General features: G+C 39.5%; 2 protein-coding genes across 4 annotated transcripts in view; one reads left to right on the top strand and one right to left on the bottom strand.

Annotated features, from left to right (window-relative positions):
• Positions 1-19424, bottom strand: part of Gpr176 (G protein-coupled receptor 176) — a 122595-nt gene extending 103171 nt beyond the window's left edge. The window contains exon 1 of the mRNA XM_047542466.1: positions 18482-19424. Coding sequence (XP_047398422.1) covers positions 18482-18653 — 172 coding nt within the window. The 5' untranslated portion in view covers positions 18654-19424. The remainder of the gene's footprint in view (positions 1-18481) is intronic.
• Positions 19425-25413: 5989 nt separating this feature from the next.
• Positions 25414-26552, top strand: part of Eif2ak4 (eukaryotic translation initiation factor 2 alpha kinase 4) — a 110216-nt gene continuing 109077 nt past the window's right edge. For all 3 annotated transcript variants that reach the window (XR_007107016.1, XM_047539122.1, XM_047539121.1), the window contains exon 1: positions 25414-25618. Coding sequence is in view for 2 of the 3 variants with exons in the window: in XM_047539122.1 (XP_047395078.1) it covers positions 25475-25618 (144 nt within the window). In the remaining variant the exon portion in view is untranslated. The remainder of the gene's footprint in view (positions 25619-26552) is intronic.

Below are 26552 nucleotides of genomic sequence, written 5' to 3'. Positions count from 1 at the left end.
TCTCTGCTTGAGTCTCTCTTGAACTCTGTGTTCCTGGAAATTAAATTCACACTCATGTTGACTTCAGAGAGTTATTCTTTCCTTTCCACTTAGCAGCCTCTGAAAGTGGTTCTTGTCCTTAGAAACCCAACAAAAAGTAGCTGTAATTAAAGGTGCAAACGAGTCCACATAGGGATGCCCACAGAACCAGAGAATAAATACACATGCCCTCTAATACAAGGCAGAGGTGTCCTTATACATGCTTGCTCAGAAAACACAGTCATTCTTAACACAAGGCCCTCTCTCAATTATTTTATTTGGAACAAGTAATACATTATTTGGAACTTTGGAGAAGGAACCATGACCTGAAATTCCCTCAGTCAGTACTACTTGGGTTTCCTGTAGACGTCATCTGATGGAATAAGTAAAAAAGGAGGCAAAATTATTCATCAGTCCCAGGCAAGTAAGTTCACAACTGCAAGTTTTTTATAAGCTCTCTTTAAAAAGCCATTTGTGATTGTTTCATGTAGTTTGTGAACGAAAACCAAACCAATTAGCAAAAGGAGAAAAAATTCCTGTTAAAAAAATCAGAATAGTTACTACTGGTTTAATATAAAATTACCAGTGGCCACATCATATATGAGTTTAAAAAAAAAGGGTGGTTTCCTACTCACACAGCTTGAAGCAATAATGATGGACCCTGAAAAACTGCATGAGACGGCTCCAAAATACTCCTGACAAGAACAGATGCTGATGTCAAAGAGGTTCATGGAACATTTTAACAAAATTGCTTCATAAACTTTTATGTAGGAAAGAAAGCATTTCTCAATTAATATAGTATGTCATCACTAGAAACAGAAACGTCGGGAACCAAGGTGCATTAGAGACAGCACCCCAAAGCAAGGTGTCAGACCAACATGTAAACTGCTCTAACTTATAGACAAGGGGTTATAAGACTCAAACTTCACAAGCCTGGAGTGTATACAAGAGCAGATGCACAATCATGGGCACACTGCAAGTTCTTTCCAGGAAGGAAAGGAAGGTGTTCCTGTCTCTCCCCTCAAGTCTAAGAAGGGGCTTTCAACAACCCATTCAGACAGCTTGATTTGTAGACCTTGCAACTGGGGTTCACAGTGTTTCTGTCTGAAAAACCTAAAGGACAAGAGAAGGGTTGATGAGCTACTCAAAGAAGAGGCTACAGTCGGCAGCTGAATTTCCAAAACTCATCAGGGGCAAAGGATGCATGCGTGTTTCCACATAATAGGCAAGGGTCAAGGTGTGAGAGAGAGAGAGGTGTAGGGTCACGTCTGTACTTGAGGCAAACAGGCCTCAGCAGAAAGAAGCTGGAGGTGTAATGGCACCTACAGGGGCTGAAGACAGAATCAGAAAGGGCGTCCCCACCATCAAGGAAACAGGTGATAGTCAAAGGAGTATGAAGCCACTTATCAGAGTATCAGTCGTGTAAGACATTTTCTGTATTTCCCTCCTCCACCCCCTATACCACCAACCCCAGCCCAGCTCCAGTCCTGGAGGGCTGAGAAAACTTGACCAGGAGCTTGAAGTAGGAAAGGAACAGACTAGACTCCTTTGCCCAACTTTAGCCTTCTTCCAGGCAACAGCCTAGATTAGGAATTTCAGCAAGGGTAGAACATATCATTTTAAATCAAGTTTGGTGCTTGGATTCTTTCAACTGACCACACATACTATGTTCTAAATTGAGAGTGCTTTGTGGCTTAAGAAAAATTAGGGAAGTTGTGCGGTTTCCATTCTTTCATTCAATATAGTCGTATAAATGGAATTAAAATTTAAAAAGGTGCAAAGTATTGATACATGCAACAAATTTGATTAATCTCCAGAGAGTTAAACTGAGTGAAAAAAACACAAAAGGTTACGTACCATAGTATTCCATTTATACAACATTATTGAAATGACAAAATTATAGACATTGGGAACCAATTGGCAGTTGTCAAGGATAAGAAGGAGTTAGAGCAGGAGAGAAGAATCCTTGTGGTGACAGAAATATCAGCAGCAATATCCTGGATGTGATACTTACACACAAACCACACACATGTGTACCATGTATTGAAGATGTCATTATTGGGGAAACCTTCCCAGAGAGGTGAAGGGGATGCTCCCATGACAGCTGACAGAAACTCAAGGGTCCCACTCTGATCCCACACATGTAGGGGCCACGTGTGTCAACATAGACAGTCAAATGTCACCTACAGTTCCCTGATGACAACAGTGCCTCTCAACCACTCTCCCAAAGTAAGGCTCATGTTCCACAGACTATGACTGGCATTACTTCTAACTTGTCTAGAATCCAAAAGGCTCCAAAATCTGTAGTGACATCCCCACATACATTATGCTACCTTATTCAAAATGCTGCCAGTCTTATTTCCTTATTAAACAGCTCTAATTTAAATCTGATTATAATTTTCTGTCCTTATGATTTCCTAACAAGAGACCAGCCTTTGTAAGCACTGCTCCAGTCCACTGGACATGGCTATGTGTGTTTGAATCCCCACTGTGGACAAAATTCATATTCATTTCCACAGGCCCTTAAGTCTCATGTAAATCAGGATCATAGTTATCTAATTAGCTGTCTTATTTGTCTCTAAGCTTTACATTTAATCAATCACTATTGGGCACCAATTTTGTGCTAGGCACATATTCTAGATGTTGGGGACACAGCAGTGCTTGAAACAAAGTCCCTGTCTTCACATGGAAAAGAAGAGATTGCTATGCCAACAAGATAATTTCCAGAGTTATAAAAGCAATAACCAGAGTGATATGTTGAAAGAGGTGGTTGGCAGGGGGGATACATTAGATAAATGTCAGGGAAACTTGAGCTACAATTCAAAGATGGACATAAGCCAGCCATGGAAAGCAAATAGGGAAGAACATTTCAGGGCAGAGAGAACAGCTGAGAAAGGTCAGTGGCCTTTTGTGGTACTGGGCTTGATGTGCTAAAGAAACTGAAAGATGGATGGGAGGTTGTGCAGGGTCTCTCTGCTTTGCCCCTCTCCACCTTTCACCACTTGGTCTATGCCTTCTGCCTTTGTTCTGTCTCTTTGGTTTGACAATGCCTTTGTGATTCTGGCACTTGATTCCCGGACTTTTCTGCACTTGAGGCCTGGACCTTATGGGAGCAAAGTTCTCAATCTCCCCTGCCATCCTTCAGCTCTGATCAGCTAAGGACACTCATCTCAGCCTCACAGAAGTGCTCTGCATTAACCATCCTGAGAGCTGGACACTGGTCATTTGAAGCAGAAAACACAGCCAGCCACTCATTCCCCCAACCAAACACCTGCCAGACATCCAGGGCTTCCTCCACACACCACGAACTAACTGACACCAGGGTTGTGTTTCTGAGGACTCACCCACAGTCTTACCCACTGATCAGAAGCACATGTAAGCACTCAGGAAAGCAGAAAGCAGCTGACGATCCAAGGACTATTAAGCTCGTCATCTTCTGGGCAGCGACACCTAATGATGACAACATTTTCCTTTTCTAACAGATTTTTTTCCCTTGCTATTATTTTATACTAATTTGCTACCAACAACTACTTATGTGGTAAATGCTCTTTGCTAAAAAGAGATGTTTAACTGAGAGATAAAAAGAACTAGAAGCTGAATGCTGATTTAGAACACTTGCCAAAATATTCCCTGGCCCGTTAGAATCTCCTCTGGACTTCTGCTGCTGCACAGCCACAGGCTTCTGACAACCCCACAGCTTCCAGCACCTTTACATTCCCGTGCTCATGACTCTTCGAGCCTGAGCACCACCTTCCACACCTGGACCTTAACCATCCTCCTCCATTCCTGTGAACTGGAACCAACTGCCACGCCATTTCTAGCACCTGCTCAATTCTCATGGCCTGGGTTTCAGTCATGGTTCTTCCTGGGCATCCAATTTCCATTGCATCAGGCCTTGCTGGCTATGAAAAATATGCTATTAAACAAGTTCCTAATCCTCTGACTTCTTTCATCCAAATGCAGAATATGTATTTATTACCAAAAACACTGTGTGTATCATACAGGATATTTCTGTTGTGTGTGACAGACATCCAACTCAAACAAGTTTAAGTTAAAAGGGAGATTTGGGTTTGGGGTTTATGTAATTAGAACACACGGGGATAGAACTGGGCTCAGGATACTGAGGAATCAAACAACAGCAGGATTCATTTACTCTGCCTCTCCTCTCTGCTATCCCTGTGTCTGTCTTTCATTTTCCCTTTTTCACTGTCTTACCCTCACCTCTGATTCTCTCCATCCTCATTCTCTCCGAAGCAGACAACTCCGGGTTTCTACTGTCCCTGCTTAGCAAACCCTTTGGAAGAAGAAGACTTCTCTACCAGCGTTGCTACATCAAGGACTTTGACTTGATGGATCAAGCTGGGATTCCATGACCAGCCCTGGCTTACTCACCATGGACAGGGAAACAGGATACTAGGATCAGCAAGGTCATGAGTGCACCCCTAAATCCCAAAATGGGAACGGGGCTAAACAAAGTACTATGAGGAGCAGTTTTGAAAGAATGATGTAAAGTAGAAAGTGGCAGACACTCCAATTTGGTCCATTCAATATTCCCTCTGTAATCCTTTCAACTCTCTACTAACCTCTGCTACACTGTTTGGAAAGCCAAAACTACCACTTTGCAGACAGCCTTGCAGTGAGGGTATAGGTTTATGATCCAAGTCCTACCCAAAAGATGTTCCCAAGGAAAGTGGGCAAGATGAACATGAGTGGGTGGGTGCACACTGTGTCCACAATCAGAAAAAAAGACACCTTTACCTGACTCCCAACCCCACCAAAATGAAACGCTTTAGAAAAAAAAAAAAAAAAAAAACTATTCTATCTCATCCTGTCCCCTAAAACAATGAAATCGTAAGCCTTTGACTCCTAATAATAACAACATTATTATTTTATAACTTTATTTGGCTTATGTTGGTATTTAAAGATGTGGTACAATTTTTGAGGTTATAACACTCATAGAGGGTAACTGCCCTTTTTTCACAATGAATATAGTAACTGTAAACTGGGTGATACTAAAGCTTTTTTTTTTTTTTTTTTTTTTTTTTTTTTTGCAGTACTGGGGATCGAACTCAGGGCCTTTGTGCTTGCAAGGCAAGCACTCTACCAGCTGAGCTATCTCCCCAACCCTAAAGTATTTTTCTTTTAAATACCTGTTCTATATTTAGAAGTCTGAACTCCCTTCTAAAGCCTGAACTCCCTTGTAATTCATCTTTGCAAGTGAAGTTTTTCTTTACTAAATGCTTTTGTAGCTCTATCTCTTTTGACAGTAAGATCTTACTGTAGTTTTGATCTACAGTGTCCCCCAAAGGCCCAAGTGTTGAAGACTTAGTCCCCAGCCTGTGGTGCTTTTAGGAGGTGGGCCTACTAGAAGGAAGTGAGGTCATGGGAGCATGCCCTTGGAGGGGATATTGAGATCCAGCCTCTTCCCCTCAACCTCTTTCCTGGTTGCCTGAAGTGAGTAGCTTTGCTCCACCAAATGCTCCCCCCAATGAATGTCCTACCTCTCTGCAGGCCAAAAAACAATGGAACTAACTGGTCATTTACTGAAACCTCTAAAACCATGAGCCAAATTAAATCTTTCCAACTTATAAACTGATAACTTTAGTTTTTGTCAGAGCAGCAGAAAGCTAACACAGCTCTGTTGTCTGCAACTAATACTGTATACTGCATTATTACTGCAGTATACAGATGAATGAATACTGCAGAGAAGAGTCACCAGTGGATATGCACCTGTTATTGGGAGAGAGCAGTGCTGTTAGGGGGAAAGAGCTTGGAAATAGAAAATGTCCCCTGCATCATTTTACAATGTTACTGTGAATGGGATGGATGGTGATGGAATGAAATAATGTGGTATAAACTGGAAAGCATAATTAAAAGTAAGGCTGTCACAGTCTTCTTGTTTGCTATTTATCACGCTGGCAGATAAGTTGAAGGTCAAATGCACCTAAATTACCAGAAAGCACTCCTGTCTCAATAGCAAAATGCTCCTTGACTGTCCTTATTAGAGACCCTCTAGAAATTTCTTAAACTCCACACATATATTGTTTCTAGACTACATGACATCATTTGGAAATTAACATTGTATATAGAATCAGTTATCCCTATTCTAGTCATTGACTAAGTTTTGACTGGTAAACTTCATCACAGGCAAGCAACAGGCAGAACTAACAAGACAAAAACATGAAGGAAGTTTTTACTGCACAACAGATCCAGCACGGCGACTGGTTCTGAAAGAGAAGGGATAGAACACATTGAGGAGAGGTGCAGGGATCAATCAATTATACCTGTAATTTTTCATAAATATGAAAACAAATATTTGTTACAAAGAGATTTTAAACAAATATATAAAATCTGTTATTTATGAGTGGTGGGTTTATGATGATTTGTTAATTTTTTTCTGCATTTTTGAAACCAATTAAAAGGAAAAAAGTGAGGGATCCAGGAAAGAAAGTTTGTCTCATGCTTTGCTGCTAACTCTTCTATTTTACTCACAGAAAGGAAAAACAAAACATAGCAAACACAAAATACCAAGCCGTAAGTTCCAAAATGGATAATAAATCATTGTTAGAAATTGATCTGAAGCGTCAAGGTGCCTGGCATTTGTGGCTTAGACTGAAAGTTTTTCGGTGTCTTAGATTTGGTGAAGCAAATTAATTTTGGGTACAGGTCAAAAGAACTGTTTCCCAGGATGCCTCAGAATCAAGTGTGGCCACCAATCAAAATATTGTTTGAGTAAGTATGAAGACATTTCTCCATAAATTGCTTGGACTGCAACAGCAAAAGAAAAAAACATTTCCTATGCAGAAGCATTTGAGTTTCCAGTACATAGCCATCAAAAGAAATCTTTGTGTGGGTTTGAGAGAGGGGTGTGGTTTCATTTTTTTTTATTGATACAGTAATAATTGGGAGAATTCAAGGTTATACTTGGCTTACAGAGTTTGAGCCATAACTTACAGTTTGAGAAGAGAGTCATTTATCATTTCCTTTTGTCAGTAATCCTTTATAATTCCCTAGCTTCATGATGAAATTTTAGTAGAATCAAACTTACACAAATCAAAGCTGTATCATTAAGTTCTACAATTACTGATTGATCTAAGTTTAGGAATGGAAGTCCCAGAATCAGCTATACAACAGGTATAGCACTAGTTCAAGTATAAAGGCTAAAAGATCGGGTTTAAAACTATTTTAGCTAAAAATCTCAAGTTTGCCCCCCTCCCAATTTTCAGGCTTGCTCTACTCCTCACTTGCAAAGTGAGTTTGCCTCACTTCAATAGGGGGCTCTGCACTGAACCTATGGGGCACATTTTCAGATATCCAGAAACTGTGTGATTAAAAGGAAATATAAATAATTTTAATGTTCTATGAGTGTAAAACAATAGGGAAATTTTTCTTACTCATCCATCAGTAAAATTTTTGAAGTTCCACATTATATATCAAAAACAAGTATTTAGATACAAATGGTTATTTTTTCCATATTTTTATTGATGCATTTTAGTTGTACACAATGAAGGGATTTGTTACATATTCATACATGCACATGATATAACAATATAATTTGGTCAATATCATTTCCCAATATTTTCCCTTTCTCTCTCTTCCTCCCTCCCCTTACTCCCTTTCCTCTACTCTACAGATCTTCCTTTGATTTTCATGAAATCCAGCCACCCCATCCACCCCATCACCTTTCTTTCCCTTTTTCCTTAGCTCTAGCTTCCACATAAGAAAGAACACATGACCCTTGACTTTCTGAGTTTGGCTTATTTTGCTTAACATAATGTCCTCAAGTTTCATCCATTTTCCTGCAAATTACATAATTTCCTTCTTCTTTATGGTTGAATAAAATTCCATTGTGTATATACACCACATTTTCTTTATCCATTCATCTGTTAATGGGCACCTTGGCTGGTCCCATAGTTTGACTACTGTGAACTGTGCTCTATGAACAGGGGTATGGCACATATCACTGAAGTACGACGACTTTAATTCCTTAAGATAAATACAAAGGAACAGTATAGCGGAGTCATATGGTAATTCCATTCCTAGTCTTTTGAGAAGCCTGTATACTGATTTCCATAGTGGTTATACTAATTTACAATTCCACCAACAGTGTAAGAGTGTTCCTTTTACTCCCCATACTCTCCAACATTTATTATTGTTTATTTTCTTGATGGCTACCATTGTAATTGGAGTGAGACAAAATCTCAAGTGTAGTTTTGATTTGCATTTCCCTAATTGCTAATCATGTTGAACATTTTTTCACTTAGTTGTTAGCCATTTGTACTTCTTCTTTTGAGACGTGTTTGCCCATTTATTAATTGGGTTCTTTGGGGTTTTTTTGGTGTAAAGTTTTTCAAGTTCTTTCTATATTCTGGATACTAATCCTCTGCCAGAAGAGTAGCTAGCAAAGATTTTCTCCCCTTTTATAGATGCTCTCTTCACATTCTTAATTATTTCCTTTGCTATTCAGAAGCTTCTGAATTTGATGCCATCCCATTTATTAACTCTTGGCATTATGTCCTAAACTTTAGGGATCCTATTGAGAAAGTCGTTGCCTGTGCTTATATATGTTGGCATGTTGGCCTACATTTTCTTCCAAGTGTTGCGTAGTTTCTGATATCATTTCTAGGTCTTTGATTCATGTTGAGTTGACTTTTGTTCAGAGTGAAACAAATGGGTTTGAATGTTTTCTTCTCAAAACTCTCACTGTACCTGAGATCACTTTAACTCCTTCCAGGTAAAAGTTCATTTCTTCACATCCAAACTCAAATTCGAATAGCACAAATATTCCAATATCCACCTTGAATTTTAAAATTCAGGTAATTCTCTCACAATTTTTAATAAGCCTCTATTAACCCTTATTTATTCCAGCACAAATGTCTGGTTTTTTAAAGCTAACATTAGTTTGAACCATATAAAATTACATTTTTATTTGGTTAAATGTCTTCTGGAATCCAGTCTAACAATCATTCCACTTTCTGCTTTTAATATTTGTTTTGCTTATTCTTCAACTTCTGATTGTGGCAACACAGCAGACTAAATTTTATGACTTTAGAACACAGCTACAAAGAGGTAAAATAGGTTGGGTGAAACAGAAGACATCTTTAAATTCATAGCTGAGCTTACCAGATATAAAAGGAAATTCCCCATTGCATGAAACAAAGAAAGGAATGCTTGTTTGGGGGTTTTATTTTTCAGCCCTTGAAAAGAGGCACTCAAGCTAACTTCAGGTTTCAACAACCATATAGGGACTGGATACTAGACCCTGAATACTAGATGCAGAGTTGGAGTAGAAATTCTTTTTTTTTTTTTTTTTTTTTTTTTTGGGTGCTGGGGATTGAACCCAGGGTCTTGTGCTTACAAGGCAAGCACTCTACCGACTGAGCTATCTCCCCAGCCCCAGAAATTCTTGCATAAACAAAATATTCAAGGGGTAGGCATCTCAATGAAAAAGAGGTTAAAAATTGTCCTCCACCTCAGAGAAGACAGGAAATGTACCTTTTCCTATGGCTGAGGTCTTTGGCTGGCAATTACCCTGAGATACCTGGCAAGAGCAAAAGTCAAACTATTCTGAAGACCACTTCTATGACCAAGATCTCAAAGAATGATTCAGAAAAAGATGAGCTCACAATCAAAAACTCAGAAAACACACAAAAATGATCCACCGTAGGTGAGAGTTGGTGGATGTAATAAGGGTCCCAAGGTAACGATCTGAAATGGTATATTTAAAATTATCAAGGGGACTGCTTTAAAATGTACCTGGGTTTAATTTAATTTATAGGTAAGACTGAGTGCCACTGAAGAGGCATGTTGCCAGTCCCCCAAAACAAGAGACATAATATGCCATATGCAGTGCCAGGTGAATTTACAACACACAGAGAACATGGGTAGGGGGTGGGAGGGAGACTGGGACAAAGCCTTCATTACCATGGAGTCAGGGAGCACCTACATGGCCCTGTTCCCAAATGGGTAAGGAGCAAAACACAAAGATTGGGGCAATGTGGTTGGAAGATTTGGAATATGGTTTTCACATACCAATGAAAGCTGGTGCACACAGAAGATGTAAACAATTTGGGGCATTGATTTAGTCCTGTGATTAACAGATGCAAAATTATCAATCAGAAAATCTATGAAAGTTGATTAGAGCAGAGATAAAAGAGGGAATTAAAACCATAAAGAACAAGATACTAGTATCAATCTGATACCTTCCTGCTTCTGTATAGATGTGTCTAAAACCCTCAGTTTTCTAAATGACTTACAGGCCATAGGTTTGCCCATAGGATGTGACTGGAGGTTTCTAAAAGATATATGCCACTCACTTCTCTATTGTTATCAAATAGATGAAATACTAAAGTTATTCACTCTTTCTGCTTAAGATAGTGAACTTCTTTATTTAAAAAGCAACTTTAAAAGTCAATACATTAACAGCTGTTAATGTCATAATTTAACATGGTTTCTTTCTATAGCATGCCACCATAAAAGTATGGAATACAGACACTGGAAGAGAGGATACTCATACACATAAGCAACTCAGAATAACATCACTTAGCATCCAAAAGGTTGAAAAAAAAGCCAGAGGTACTTAAGAAGTAAATTAAAAACTCTGAAAGTGAGGGTTGATATTTCTGAAGATATCAAAGGTGAAATTATTTTAAATATTTCTGGAGTTAGCTAATTTATATGACAGTGGTTCCTGTTAGAAACATTCTGAAGATACTAAAAAGCTATTATTGCTTTTTAGTGTTGCCTAGGGTAAATCCTTCCAAATTTTGCCCACAGTCACTCCCACCTTCCAGTCTAGGCAAAAACTCCTCTAAGTTTTTATGCTATATGTCAACTAACAATTTTCTGACCAGCTAACATGGAAGTTCCTTGACAATATAACAGTTTTCCCAATAGCTTCCAGTCACTCCTCAACTTAAATGGCTTATTCAGAAAAATGGTATGTGAGGAAAATCGTTGACAAATTCTGGAAGAAATACTTTCAGAGATTTAGACATCCCAGAGGAAAATACAGTCATGTCTGTTTCTTCTTATTTTGAGATAAATTTCCTCCCATTCTATAAAATCCAATAAAAAAGAAAAAGCATACTTTACTCACAGTAGGAATATTTGGAGATGATACTTTGGACCAAAAATAAAAATGGCTAAATTGAAAAATTCAGACAGTAAATTAGTTACTTTTATCTATCAATATCTCCTATGATAGATATAATAGTTACTTTTGTTTACCAATGTCTACCATTATACCTTAGCCATCAACATATAAAGGGATATTTTAACACCATATAGACACAGCTCTGATGGGGTTCTTGCAAAGGTTAAATTTCTAATCCTAAAGCAAAGAATGTGTGTATTTCAATAGTATAGAATCACAGATAGAGTAAGGTCCAGAACAAAATCGAACCATTAGAGAAAAATAAGACAATTGGCCACATTTTAAATAGATATGTCCTCCTGCTCCAATGAGCTTATTGCCACTGGAACATTTGTAAAGGTGACATTATTTTAAATGTTTCTGGAGTTAGCTAATTTATATGACAATGGTTCCTGTTAGAAACATTAATATAGCAGTTATGATACAGCCAGATAATTTATCAACATCCCATCAGTTACAAAAGACTGAGCTCTAACACAGACAAGATTTATTAGCACATATTAAATGAATCTTATCGCTCACTTAGGTTGAAGAATAGAAAAACAGAGGAAGTTATTACCTGATTCTATTACAAATAAGTCTCTATGAATATGCTATAGAATGTCATTAGTCTCCTCCATGACTCTGGGAAATTCTGTTTCTAGATCATGTTTCTAAAGAACACAAATTACCCAAGGGAAAAGAGATTTATTTTCCTCTTATTTATTCCTTGTCAAAGATTTACAATAATCCTTCAATAGGATGATGGCATAAAAATTTTTCACAAGATCCAGTAGAGAGCATCAAAACAATTGCCCGGGAAAAGAATTGTCTTTTCAACAAATGATGCTCAGACAACTGGATATCCACAAGCAAAGGAATGAATTTGGATTCCTGGCTCACACATATGCAAAAATAAACACACATATATCAAAGACCTAAATTAGATGAATCAAAGAGCTAAACTATAAATCTCTTACAAAAAGTTTAAAAGTACATCTTCATAACCTTAGATCAGGCAATGGTTTCTTAGATATGACATCAAGAGCACAAGCAACAACAACAAAAAATTAGGTAAGTTCAAAAAATTAGGTAAAATTCTTCTTTCAGAAGACATAACAAGACAATGAAAAAAACAACCCAATAAGTGGGAGAAATTAATTGCAAATCATATATCAGATAAGGTCTAGTATCCTGAATATATGAGGAACTCTGACAATCAACAATAAAAAGACAAATAACCCTGTTTACTTACTTATTTATATTTTTGTGGTACTAGGAATCAAACCCAAGGTCTCATTCAAGTACTCTGTCATTGAGCTAAATCTCCAGTCCTTTTTGTTTGTGTTTTGTCTTATATTGTTTTGTTTTGAGACAGGATCTCACTACGTTCCCCAAGCTGGTCTGAACCTTGCAATCCTCCTGCCTCAGTCTCCCACTAGCTGGGGTTACGGTTACATGCCACCATACCAGGTTTAAATGCCTCAATTTAAAATGGACAAAAGATCAGAAGAGATATTACTTCAAAGATACACAAGGTGAATAATAAGCACATGAAAAGGTACTGAACAACATTAGTCATTAGGGAAATATAAATCAAAACCACAATGATATACTACTTCGCATCCACTAGAATAGCTATACTCAGAAAGAAAAATAACAACAAATAGTGACAGGATTGTGAAAAAATCAGAAACCTCATGTACTGTCAGTGGAAATATAAAATTATGCCACCACTTTGGAAAACAGTCTGGCAGTTCCTAGAAAGGATAAACATAGAGTTACCATATGATCCAATAATTCTACTCCAATGTATATATACCCAAGAAAACTGAAAACATGTCTACATCAAAACATACATGTGAATATTCATAGCAACATTATTCATAATAGCCAAAAAGTGAAAATAACTCAAATGTCATCATATGATGGATGGATGCACAAAATGTAGTATATCCATACAATGAAGTATTATTCAGCAATAAAAAAGGAATGACATTCTGATACATGCTACAATATGGATGGAACCTAAAAATATGCTAAGTGAAAGAGGCCAGTCACAAAGATCACATATTGTATAACTCTAGCCATTTCCATATGAAATATCTAGAACAGGTAAATCCTTAGAGACAGAAAGTAGATTCAGCAGTTGCTTATGGTTCAGGGTATTGAGGGAAATGAAGGAGCAACTGCTAATGGGAATATGGTTTCTTCAGGGAATGATAAAAATGTTCTGGAATTCAATAATGGTGATGGTTTCAGAACTCTGTGAATATACTAAAAACTGCTGAGTAGTAGCCTTCATGTGAATTCTATAGTAAACAAATTTTATCAATAAACTTACATTTTTTAAAAGGTTTTTCAAACTCTTAAAGTTTTTTAAAAATTTAAATTCCAAGAAGAATTGGAAAGTAAAAAGATATGCATATAAAGGTCAAGAAAGGAGAAGCATATGGTCAGCAACCAGAATTTCATTCAGATGGAGGTCAGATTGATTTTCTCTGCCTAATATATTATAAAAGAATAGACTGGGGGCCAAGGATGTAACTCAGTTGGTAGAGTGCTTGCCTCGCAAACACAAGGCCCTGGGTTCAATCCCCAGCATCGCCAAAAAAAAAAAAAAAAAAAAAAGAATAGATTGGGAATACCTCCATCATATGGAAATCTAAGACAAAGTGAGGCAATTATATAAGGTTCATCTACCAGACTATCACCCTACCATTTCCTGACTCCTTAAGTTAATTTAGGATCCTTTATTCTTGATGTTGTCTACTAGGTTTGTAGGTGTGCCAAAAGAAACAGCATGTAGAAGTAAGGCTATTGGTATTACATTACTATTGGCTATAATTATGGCTAACTAAAAATCATTCTGTGTAATTTTGAATTACAAGTACAGGCTAATATTAACACATTTTCTGTTAAACATTTAAGTGAAGAATTCCAAGAATTATTCAGCTAGTATCTGTTTAGTATCAACTAGTATGAAAGGCACATGTATATTTATCAATCAAGTATCATGAACATTACTGGTGCCAGACAGGAATTTGCTGGAATACTAGTAAGTATAAGCAAAAATGGTGTTCATTTACTCAGTCATAAAGAAGAATGAAATTATGGCATTTGCCCAAAAATGGATGGAACTGGAGACTATCAAGCCAAGTGAAATAAGTCAATCCCAAAAAACCAAAGGCCAGATATGAGGATGCTGACACACAATAAGGAGGAAGAGGGGGAGAATAGAATTTGTTGGATTAGACAAAGAGGAATGAAGGGAAGGGAGTGGGGATGGGAGTAGGAAAAACAGTAGAATAAATCAGACATATCTTTCCTGTGTACATATATGAATTCATAACCAGTGTAATTCCACATCATGTTTAACCATGGATTTTAATTAGAATAAGTTATACTCTATGTATGTATGATAATTCAAAATACATTCTATTATCATGTGTATCTAAAAAGAATAAAAAATAAACAACACCAAGATAAAAACATTGCCCTTACAAAATTAAATTCTGTATCACAAGCTCTAAGTAAAATTTCAGGAAAGAAGTTATTAATAAAATTTATTCTTCATAAAAAATGGTATTTATTCATATCATCTATTGAACATATTCATCAAGTGAGTCCCCAATCTTTCCTTTAGTTTGTTTTTTTACAGTGCTGGGGAACAAACCCAAGGTCTCCCACATGCTAGAAAAGTGCTCTACCATAGAGTTACATCCGCAGCACCCCCATCTTCCCTTTGAAATGAATACTTTAATAACCACCACATGGAATCAAGTCCCAAATAAATTAGACCATTACTTGGGGTCATCAATCCTCATGCTGGCTCACTCTACATCTCTAAGTGTATTAGTGTGCTCAGGCTGATATAACAAAATACCATAATAGAAATGGCTTAAACAACATTTATTTCTAACAGTTCTGGAAGCTAAGAAGTACCAGATCAGGTACCGGCAGGGACAAGTTGTGGAGAGGACCTTCTTCTTGGCTTGTAGACAGCAGTCTTCTTGCTATATTCTCTCAGGATAGGAAGAGAACCAAGCAACTCTCTGGCACTGATCCTCATGAGGACCCCACCCTCGTGATCTCATCTAAACTTGATTAACTACCAAAGGCCTCACCTCTTAATGCCATCCATCGCACTGGATTCAGAACTTCAACATATGAATTGGGGGGTGCAAATATTCAGTTTACAAAAGTAAGGAAAGTAGATACAGCTTGAAAACAAGACCCATACATATAGTGGTTTGGCAGGAAGAAGGAAAGCTTATTTCTCTATTTTTAAATATTCTAAAATAAAATTTGGTGCAGGATACAGAAATGCTAGCTATTGTCCACAGGGATAATCTTCTTTAATTAACAGAAAATTCATTTATTTAAATATATACCCTATGCCTACAATGAAGATAGGCACAGATGACAAGCAATCTGTGCAGGAGTAGTTTAGAGGTAATGAGCTAGGTCATAAGTGCTGACCTTTTTAAAGGCAAAGCACCAAAGAGGAGCCCAGCTCTATAAGCACTTGAACTGAGAATCCATGGAGAGTGAGGGAAAAAAAAGTTAATCCTATGGAGTTCAATGTAAAGTATTTATTAGAAATGGTGACTCCAAATCTTGTCGAGTCTTTGATTTCATACTGTTGATAACTAAAATGGTGTGGGCCATCTATTTGCCAAAAGAGGATCTAAATTATTTTATTCTCTTTCAAGATCCTCTTCATATCTGAAGATATCCCAAGATGTTTCATAAAGAAATCTGATAAAAACGAGTTTACACAAATTCCCAAAATGTATATCATTTGAGTAATAACATATGTAACTCGTGAGTTCATTTTCAATGCAGCAAATAATGTTCCCAATGATTGGAATATTACAGTTATTCCAAATTTTTAGAGATTTTTCCTATTGCAGGGCACTAAAACAGTTTCCAAAAAGAGCTGCAAGACATCAATAGTACAAAGGAATTATTTTCACATAATAATGGGCCTCTGAAAAGCCTAACAAAAAAGAAATCTATTTTGAGAATATGGGAAATATATTTGAATTCATTTAAAGGGAAAAAATTAAGGAGAAACTCATTTGATTAAGTTTGGGGACAGAAGAAATAGGTAGACTAAACCAGTTATTTATTCTAGATACTATTCCATCCTCCCACAATTTAACCTTTCTCCTACTCCTAATCTATTATTTTTCTCTATTTGAGGGTTTTCAAACTAAGCTCCCAAGTTTCCTTGTCCTGCAGCTAACTGCACATGGCTCAGGAAGTAAGCTGTGGGCCTTAACTGGCATTACCAGAAGAATATGAATGTACATAGATATATTTGAAGGGATCAGCTCTTTAGAGAACAATGACTCAAGAATACCAATAAATAATAAATACACAGGGCAATATTACAATCCAGATAAGCTTTTAAGGAAACCAAAAATACTGTCTATATTTATATTTTCTGAAAATAGAAAGGAGCAAATGGAATCCTTCTTAGGAGGGCCCAAGTAATGTGAAAGGGGGCAAATATGTCCTCCTAGGTCAAGGCAGTCATATTAAGAGAAAATTAGTCTCTTTTTTTGAGAGATCCATGAAAGAAGTTTTTGCATGTCACTCAGAACTGCTATGTGGAAAAGAGCTGAAATAAAAGCATATTTATCTAGAAATTCCTAAATCCAATGCAAGCTAAAAAATGGAAAGGACATGGGAAGTAGAAGTAACTTATTAAATGTCCACTATTTGCTGTCTCTTACACACATGTTGTCTTCTACTTCAATAGTACTCAATTTTTTTTTTTAGTTGAATCATAACAAAACTCCCAAACACCATCTTTCTTCAAAGTTACCAATGGGGAAAATTACACACACTCTCACACACACACACACACACACACACACACGGACACAAATTTTATTTCTGCAGGGAAAAACCTGCAAAAACAAAATTTATAAACCTTTATTCTGCCTCCCCAGTAACCTACCCTGTTAGTGTGACAATACTGAAATTTAACTCCAAGTAGCATGCCCAGTATCTGTAAGTATTTGGTAAATGAATGTTGAAATTTTTCAGAACACGAGCTTTTGTTAATGTGCACTTAATATTCACTCATAAAAATGCATCTTAAAACACACACCATCTAGACATAGTCACAGTAATGTCTACTCCTAACAATGCACTCATGACAAAAAATGGAAGACAAATATTGCAAAAGAATGGACTGGAATGGAATGATGACAATTAGAGAAAATATGAAGGGAAATTCCAAACACTTAAAATTCTTCCAAATATGGTCTTTTTTAAATGTCAGTTACTTGTTTTCCATGGAAATTCACAAATACTGGGAAAAGTAACCTATCCGGACTTTGGAACTTTAACATTACTCTTGCATATATCACATATAATCATAAAGGATCTCTTTGCACCTTTCTAATTCACATCAGAGAATTTACACATATTTACAAATAGTGTGCACTATGTTGAACAAACCTCAACTGAAATGAATATTAATTGTATTATCTGTCATTTAAAGAGCTCTAAAAAGTAGTCTCGTTTAAGACTAGTGAAAAGTACAGGCAATTCTTACTAGTGGACGTAAGTTTTTACATAAATTCTTACTAGTGGACATCAGTTTTCCCTGAACAAGGGAAGAAATCTGTTGCACTTGGTTTGGGGTTTTTTGTTTTGTTCTGTTTTATGCTATCTTTGTTTTGTACTTCAAACAAAATATAAGTAGAGAAATAAGATGGGTTTTGTTTTATTTGGGGATTTTCAAAATAGCTGAAGGCAACATAAAGTTTAAATTCACAGGGTTGTTTATCAGAAGGTCAGTGTTCTGAAGAGGCAAGCCATAAAATACGCACAAATTAAGACTTACAAAAAAATATTTTATATAGGGAATAGATAGTAGCGCGAAATACATCTTTAACTGAAGGTAACATTCCTTCATCAGCAACAAAATCCCACAGAATCTTCTTATTTGTAAACAAGAGCTGGAGCTCACCGCTGCTCCCTGGTACCCTGGGGGTACGGAATGGGGTACACAGCGCTTCGCACACCCCAAAGCGTTCTGCGAGGAGGATGACCTCTGCCCAGATCTGGCACCAACCTTGGGCCAAGAGAAAGACCTGTCGGAACTGTTCTGCTTTCAGCTTATGGGTTGGGTTCGACCACTCCTGCTTAACTTCACTGCAGTTACCCCGGGATTCTTAAACCTCCTTCAACTATCGCACTTGGCCAAGCACCTGCAACCCACGAGGCTCGGGTTACCGCGGATGGCAGCTCCCGGAGCCTGTGCCCTCGGGGAAGCCCGGCCCGGAGGCAGCCCCGCAGGTGGCTTACCGAGCAGCGAGCCTATGAAGATGACGATCTGGACTGTGGTGGTGAACTGGCGGTACAGCTGCGCCTCGCCGAACTCCCCGAGCGCGCTGCGGTTAGTGCCCGCCGCCTCGGCGCCCGACGTGTTGCGCGGCTCGCTGGCGTTTCGAGAAATCCAGCTCGCGTTATGCCCCATGGTGAGGCTGGGGCTCGGATTCCGCTCACTGCCTGCGCGCCTCGGAGCCCCGCGTGGGTGCCTGACGGAGTCCTGGAGAGCCGGGGCAGCCGGCGGGTCCCCTCACGTCTCCACATCCTCAACCCCGCCGCCTGGGAGGCGGGGTGGGAGTGAAGCGAGGCCGCGCCCCATGCCTGTTCCCCCCTGGGTCCCTGTCAGCAGCCACATGAAAGCAGCAGGGTCAGAGCCCGCCAAACGTCGTCTGTCCCTCCTCCAGCGGGGTCAGCGCGGCCAAGCCCACTCAGCAGAGATGGAAACAGACAAGGGGGCATTTGATGGTCAAGGAGGGCTCTCTCCAACCCCTCCGCCCTCTGAGAGCCAGGTATCCCGCTCTAGTCCCCTTGGACTGACGGGCTCTGCCTCTCTCCTTAGAGGGAAGAGAACATTTGGCTAAAGCAATTTTTCAATTCTGCGGGCTCTGAGGCTGGATGGTGACGATGTGAAACCCACGAAATGCCCAAGCCGTGCCGGAGTTGACCCGATCGGCTCAGACCCCCAACACCCAGTGGGCTCCCCAGGCCTGTTTGGAATGCCCTGAGTCTCCTAAACAGCCTGGCCCTGCGCGGTTGGCTGTCCGCCAGGACGTCCCCGGCAGTCTCCTCCTCCCCTTGCTGGGGGCTCCGACCTCCCGCCTCGGCACGGCGGCAGGGACCCCGATCCGCAACCCCTCTTTGCCTCTGCACGGCCTGGCATCCTCTTTCTTAGACCCACTCGGGCCGGACGCCGCTGGGACAGACAGAGCTTGGAAAACCGGAGGGAACGCGGGTGGACGCCCCGTAAGGGGCATTGGCACCGCCCCCTCGGCCGCCCGGCTCCCAGCGCGTGCCTGGGGTAACCGGGGGCGCGCGGCCGGTGGGGGCGGTCACGTGACGCTCGGTCCCGCCCCTCACGCAGCCGAGGGAGGCGACGCCATCTTGGCCTCGCGGAGCGTGACTTCCTTACGGGAAGCGTGGGAGGTGTGGAATTTTGTGTCTGGCTTCTGTGGACACGCTTCCTACTCCTCCCGGACTTCGCTTCGTTTACGGCTGCCGTTGCTGCCCCAAGCTTGTCAGCCTGGACTGCCTGCAAGCCCTTAATTACACGTCTCTGCCACCTGGGCAGGGAGCCCAGTCTTCTGGCCTCTTGGTCAAACCTTAAGTGTAGCTGAAGCATTTAAGAAATACGGAACATAGGAATTCAGTGCGTGGTTTCCTAGACTCTTTTATTGGATCTCTTTTCTAAAACGTACACGGTATAATCCAAGCGTAGTGGATTCTGGCAATGAAGAGTTGGAAGGAAGTAGCTTCCTGTGGACTGATGCAAAGGTTGGGAAGCTGGGATAATCAAGTGAATAAGGAATGTTAAAGAGAAGCCAAATGGGAGAAAGGAACCTGTGCGGCCTCCAGAGATAGGATCTAGAGGAAGAAAAGTAGAAATGAGAAAGATTTTTCATAATTTCACTTCATGTTAACTGCTTTCTTTTGTAGTACATGAAGTACGTGGTAGAGGGCTCTGACATAGTGAATGACAGTTTTAACTCGAAGGACAATAACCCTTAAGAAGTGATTTAAATTAGTTATTTTTTGGTTGCCCTACGAATGATCCTGCTATAGTATGGCTATTTTACTCTTACTGGTCACCCTTCTTATTTATTGTTCTTTAGAGGGCAGAAATCTATGTTAGATACGTCTTTGGATTTTCACAATACCTGCATATCGTAATCCTCTTATGTAAACAGTTACATTAAACTTTTTGAAGACCAAAAAGTAGAGAGAAGTTAATAATTACACTAATTATACCCCCAAAATTGCCATTTCCAGTCATTAAAATTAGTTTTGAGAAGCTAAACATTTTTTTCAAGATGCAACCCCTGTCCATTTGAATTAATTACTGTCCATTTCAATTACAGGTATAGTCTTGGTTTATTGAGGCTGCTATAACAAAATGCCTTATTCTGAGAAGCTTATAAACAACAAAAATTTGTTTTACATAGTTCTTTAGACTGGATGTCCAAAATCAAGGCACCCACAGATTCAGTGTCTGCATTCTGGCTCACAATTTATGCCTCCTAGCTGTGTCCTCATATGCTTAGCAGAGTACCCTTTTATAAAGGTACTAATTACATTCATGAGGGTGAGCTCTTATCACATAATCACCTGCTACAGACGCCATCTCTTCATAACATAACACTGGTAATGAGGTTTCAACATAGAACTTATGAGGGGAAGAAACAACATTTATATTATAGCAGGTGTTATGTTGATATGAGTTGGCCAGGAAATAACACTTGGCAGCAATTAAGTACATGGCCAGAGCTAAGGACAGATGATTAGAACCACCAACCTACACAATTTGTGCTTGATAATTTTAGCCAAACCCTCTGAAGCTACAGTGAAGGCAGATCATGAACAATGGAGTAGAGTATTTTTTAAGGCAACATCTGATTCTAGCTCTAGATAATGCTATTACAAGAAATTTTTCTTTACATTCATCTCCCATAATGAATAGTCTAAGATGGCATCCTCCCTACTTAAAACCATTTTATGTTCCCAAAGTTTTGTGGTTAGTTGTTGTGATGGCTAATTTTATATGTTGACTTGACTGGGTTAAGAGATGCCCAGATAACTGGTAGAACATTACTTATGTGTCTGTGAGGGTGTTTCTGAGGGAGATTGATGTTTGAATCAGTAGCCTGAGTAAAGAAAATCCAACCTCACCAATGTGGGTAAACATCATCCAATTTGTTGAGGGTCTGAATAGAACAACAACAACAACAAAAGAACAAAAAGGCAGAGGAAGGGTGAATTTATTCTCTCTTACTGAGCTGGGACATCCTCCTTCTTCTGTCTTCAGACCTTAGTACTCACTGAATTATACTATCAGCTTTCCTTGGTCTCCATCTTGCAGATGGCAGATTGTGGAATTTCTCAGCCTCTGTAACTGCACCAGTCAATTCTCAATATCCTCTTTTGTTTATCATTGGTCCTATTTCTCTGGAGAACCCTGAAATCCTGATTAATATACTTGTTTCATAATTAATATACTTGATTAGCACCGAGGATCCATTTTTCCATAGAAATAATAAACATGGTGATAGAGTTTTCAGGAAAAGAGGAATACAAAAGAGGGAGTGAGAGGTTCTGAGGATTAAGTACCCCAAGGAAAGTTCTAGTCATTCTGTAGGTCTCCCTCCCTCTCCAAAGTTCTGCCTCCTTCAGTCTCCACAGCATTTAATGGAGTTACTCTTCTGCATGTGCCTGTAGTTCACTCATTTAATGCATGTTAAGGGTCTGTGTTAGGAATGCAGTATGTAGAAAACAACAGATTTTTACCAATTTCCCCTGTCATCTGTTCTGAAATTAATCTTATACATATTGAGACTTGCTTGTGGATTTTCCTTCTTGTACCATTGGAAAATAGATGTGATGGTCAATTTTATATGTCATGGGGTGCCTATACATTTAGTCAAGCATTATTCCAAGTGTCTATGGGGGTGTTTCTCGATGGGATTGATATGAATGAGTAGACTGAATAAAGCAGATTTTCCTCCACGGGGTGAGTGGATCTTGTCCAATCAATTGGAGGCTTGAAGAGAAAAATAAAGGAAAAATGTTACTCAGGTAACATTTCTTTTTGTTGAACTGCCTTTGAACTGAGACATTGGCCTTTTCCTGCCTGGACTCCAGCTGAAACACTGGCTCTTAAAAAAAAAAAAAAAAAAAAAAAAAAAAAAAAAAAAAAAATGTCTCTTGAGCCTGATGGCTTTTGAACTGAAACTCTACCATTGGTGTTCCTGTTCTCAGGTCTTTGGACTTGGGTGGTAACTACACCACCAGCGCTCCTGAGTTTCTTGTCTTGCTGACTGTAAATCTTGGAACTTGTTAGGCTCCATAATTGTGCCAGTCAATTCTTTATAATTAATCTCTTTCTATATGTATATTTAAACTGTTTGTTATGTCTCTTTAGAGAATCCTGATGCAATAAATAATTTTTTAAAAAATAACTCCTTTTTTACTTTTTCCCTTATTCTTAGGATTTAGAATAATTGCAAAGATCAATGTGGAGATGTGAGGTGGATCCAGTGGGTTTTATTTTCCCTTACTTCTTCCCTCCTATCTTTCATATGCCCCTCTGTGGTCTTTTACTAATGGCAGAAGAGAAAAACCAAAGAAATGTTAAGTATTTTTGTGTGGTAAGCCCAAACAGCAGCATACTGAGAGAAGTCTTTATGCACTTGGCACCCATTTGGAATAAGCAGTTCTATTTTCAAATGACTATTTCTATACCTACATGAAAGAATAGATATTGCAGGTTATTAGGTAGACATCACAAATGTTCAACAATATCTTATTGTCCTCTTCTTGCAGGCACACAGAAGACTATATTTTTCAGCTGCACTTGCAAGTGGGCAGGTTCATGTGACTATTATGACTAATGAAATATGAGCAGTTGCGAAGAGTCATTTGTAGGCTGAGACAGTGAAACACTATTTGTGATTCTCGGTTCTCTCTTGTGTCATTGTGATTGTGGAAGGGGCCTTGTGTTGAAATGGAAGAATCAACAGATGGAAGCAGCCTATGTCTCTGAATCACCATATAGGAGGGTACATGCCCTGGAGGGCCAACCAAATCCATGATAAATTTTGTATGATCAAGAAATGAATATTTACTGTACCAAGCAACCAAGATTTTTACAGTTGCTCACTATTACAGCATAACCCAGCCTATCCTGGCAGATATAGTTATGAAAATTGGGGACTAAATATTTAAAATCACAGTTTATTTTATTTCTAAGGAATGGAAGATATAGAGTCAGCATTTTAAAAATCTCTGTGAATATTGGTAGTGGCATTAAGGATCTCCTAGGTCCTCATAAAATGAAAGTGGTAGCTGATAATAGAGCCTCTGGGCATCTTCAATTGAACTATTGAGATTTTTCACATCCCAAAACATTCTGGTCTCTGATAAACTTGTGTTGTTTAAATGGATTTTTGGAGATCACTTAATCTTAATATAGGAGACAACCTATTTCTCTCTGGAAATCTAGGTTATAGTTTTACACAGGCAAAGCTACCCATTTTCTCAAGATTAAAGAGTTCAGTGTAGTGTGCACAGTGTTGGGGTGGCAGGAGCATGAATCTTGGTGTCTGTTGGCCCTGGGTTTGAATGCCTACTTCACTATTTCCAGTTGTGTTCAAATAACATTGGGTAGTTACTTCACCTCTCTAAATTCAGCTTCCTCCTCTACTGAACAGAGATAATAGTGCCTATTTTGTAAAGTTGTTTTGAGGGCAATAAAGCATTTAATTAATGAAAACCCTGACAATATCTGGCACACTGTAGAATAGTAATAAAAGGTAATTATGCAATTCCTGTTTATTGATGTTTAAAGAAAAAATATCAAAAGGGGAAAAAAGCATCGCCTTCCAAACCTTTAAAAAATTATCTGTCACTTGACTGTAGCTCAGTGGTATTAGTGGTAGAGTGCTTTCTGAGCATGTGCAAAGCCCTGAGTTAGAACCCCAGCACCAAAAAAAAATTAAAAACCTTTATTTTGAAGATTTCAAGAAAATATTACATAATATCCCCTATATTTCAAAAAATGAAAAAATCACTTATTATGCAATAAGCAAAGGACAGAGTAACTTTTCAGGAAATTTTGCTTGAAGATTTATTTAGAAGTTTGGAATTTTGCCTTTACACCATTGGGCTAAATATGTTTACATAGGTAGGGTATGACTGCAGGAAGTAGGTCAATAGGGGCATGTTTTTGGGGTATATATTTTGTCCTACTCTACCTGCCTTCAGTTACCACTCAACTAATCCCTACCAGGGACTTAATTCATTGATTGGTTAAGGCTCTCTTAACCCAGTCATTCCATCTTTATACCTTCTTGCATTGTCTCACACATGAACTTTGGGGGGATACCTAATCTAAATCATAGCATTATGTATTCCAAATTACCCCAATATATAGAACAGGAAATGGTTTCCTATGGATATGAGTTTCTAAGTCCTTGTACCTACAGATTTGCTATTAAATTCATCAAGTGCCAGGGAAGTGAAAGGTTGAACTCCCTTCCCTTCCCTGCCCTTCCCTCTCCAAGAAGCCTCAATACTCACACACAGACATATGCATGTGCACACAACATGTGCACAAACACTGCGATCATAAAGCAAATCAGACTTAAGTTTTTAATAGCAAATATGTCAAGCTAAAATATCCATCCTTGAGTATTGTCACCCTCAAAGGAGCCACCTTGAGAAGCTATTTGGTTGTAAAAGAGTATCATGATTTCTAAACCCCTTTAGGGTTAACTCCTCTTTTATAGTTAATTTCAGAAACTAGCATAACCCTTCCTATATTCCTGGTTCATAACAAATATGTCTGTCCTTTAAGAATAAATTTTATTCCTTTTTAATAAGAGTCAAAAGTTATCTAGGATCAATTCCGGGAGTCTAAGCCACTTCTGTTAGAGACTTGTTTCGTGAAAACTATCCATTCTGGTGCTATCATTCCAACCTGCGTAATTCGTGCGCCCACGTTCATGCAGTTACTTTGATTGTTTTCCTCCTGCAGGTTGTAAGCAAGGTTTTCTGCTTTTGGCCTGGGTTTCTCCAGCACAGAGTGTCCACGCGGAGCCCCGCCCCAATCCCGCCCCTGACGCGCAGTCCCGCCCTCGGGCCCGCCCCTGCTCGGGCCCGGCCCACAGGCCAGTCTCCTGCACGGGGCCCCGCCCCCGAGCCCGCCCAGGGCCCACCGCAGCCGCGGCAAGGCCGCCCTGCCTTGGCCGCCGCGTAGCTATGACTGGGGGTCGCGGGGCCCCCGGCCGCGGCCGAGATGAACCTCAGGAAAGCTACCCACAGCGGCAGGACCACGAGCTGCAGGCTCTGGAAGCCATATACGGAGCCGACTTCCAAGACCTGCGGCTGAACGCGTGCGGACCGGTAGGAACGTGGCGGGTCTGGCCTGAGCCGACCTGCCCTAGCCCTGGCCCGGAGCCCTGAGGCTTACAGATTGGGCGGACCCTTTAGGATTCTGCAGTTTTTTTCATTTCTACAATTCCACCCGCGCTCACACTGTGACCTCGAACCTTAACTGGTCTCCAAAACCCCTGCCTGGGCCGAATTCTCTTAGAGCGTTTTCCCCAAGCCCGCTCCGATTCTTACTTGGTACCGTTTCTTATTCCTGCTGACACCCCCGAACATCCCTGTCTTCTTCCAACTTTGCCGTCTCCCCTCCGTCCCCTGGGGCCTTCAAGGAGGATATAGCAGCACATTCATAGTCACCCACTGCTACTTTGGTCTGGGAAAGCTTTGAGGGCGCTGGCACAGGCCTTAGGCTCTCAATCAATTCCCAGGTCTCACCCATGTATTCAGAACTTTACATGTAATTCTCACCTCTCTGTTAGGCATCCTCATCGTGTTTTTTTGTATGGCAGATCTTTCTGTGCCTTCCTGTGAGGCATTTAGCTGAGAATACTGTAGAATGCATTCTGTTTACCCGTAGTGAAAAGTAGTAAACTGAGTCAAGACCTTTTAAAGTGGCATTTGGTTTAAAATATCATTTTCCTTTTTTCTGGAAGTTAAGATACACCAAAAGCTGCTGATACTGTATTCCCCATCCTTGAAGTGCTGATCTGCCAAATTAATACGTTTCTAAATATTGTCATTTTTAAAATACTACTTCCTTCATCTGCCTTTAATTCTAGCGTTTTATAGCCTCTGCCTCATCTACACACCTGACTTCTGTAAGGGCAGAAGATTCTCCTCCTAATCCAACGTGCTTCTAACTTGGTTTATTAAATACTGTTTTAGATAATGGGAATGCAGCTGGGACAAAACAGACAAAAATCCTGCCCTCAGGGAGCTTACTTCTCCA

Source organism: Sciurus carolinensis, chromosome 2 (assembly GCF_902686445.1).
Source record: "Sciurus carolinensis chromosome 2, mSciCar1.2, whole genome shotgun sequence".
In the NCBI taxonomy this organism is placed as follows: domain Eukaryota; kingdom Metazoa; phylum Chordata; class Mammalia; order Rodentia; family Sciuridae; genus Sciurus; species Sciurus carolinensis.
The sequence above is the reverse complement of the archived record's forward strand: the minus strand, read 5'-3'. Positions and strand labels throughout refer to the sequence as shown.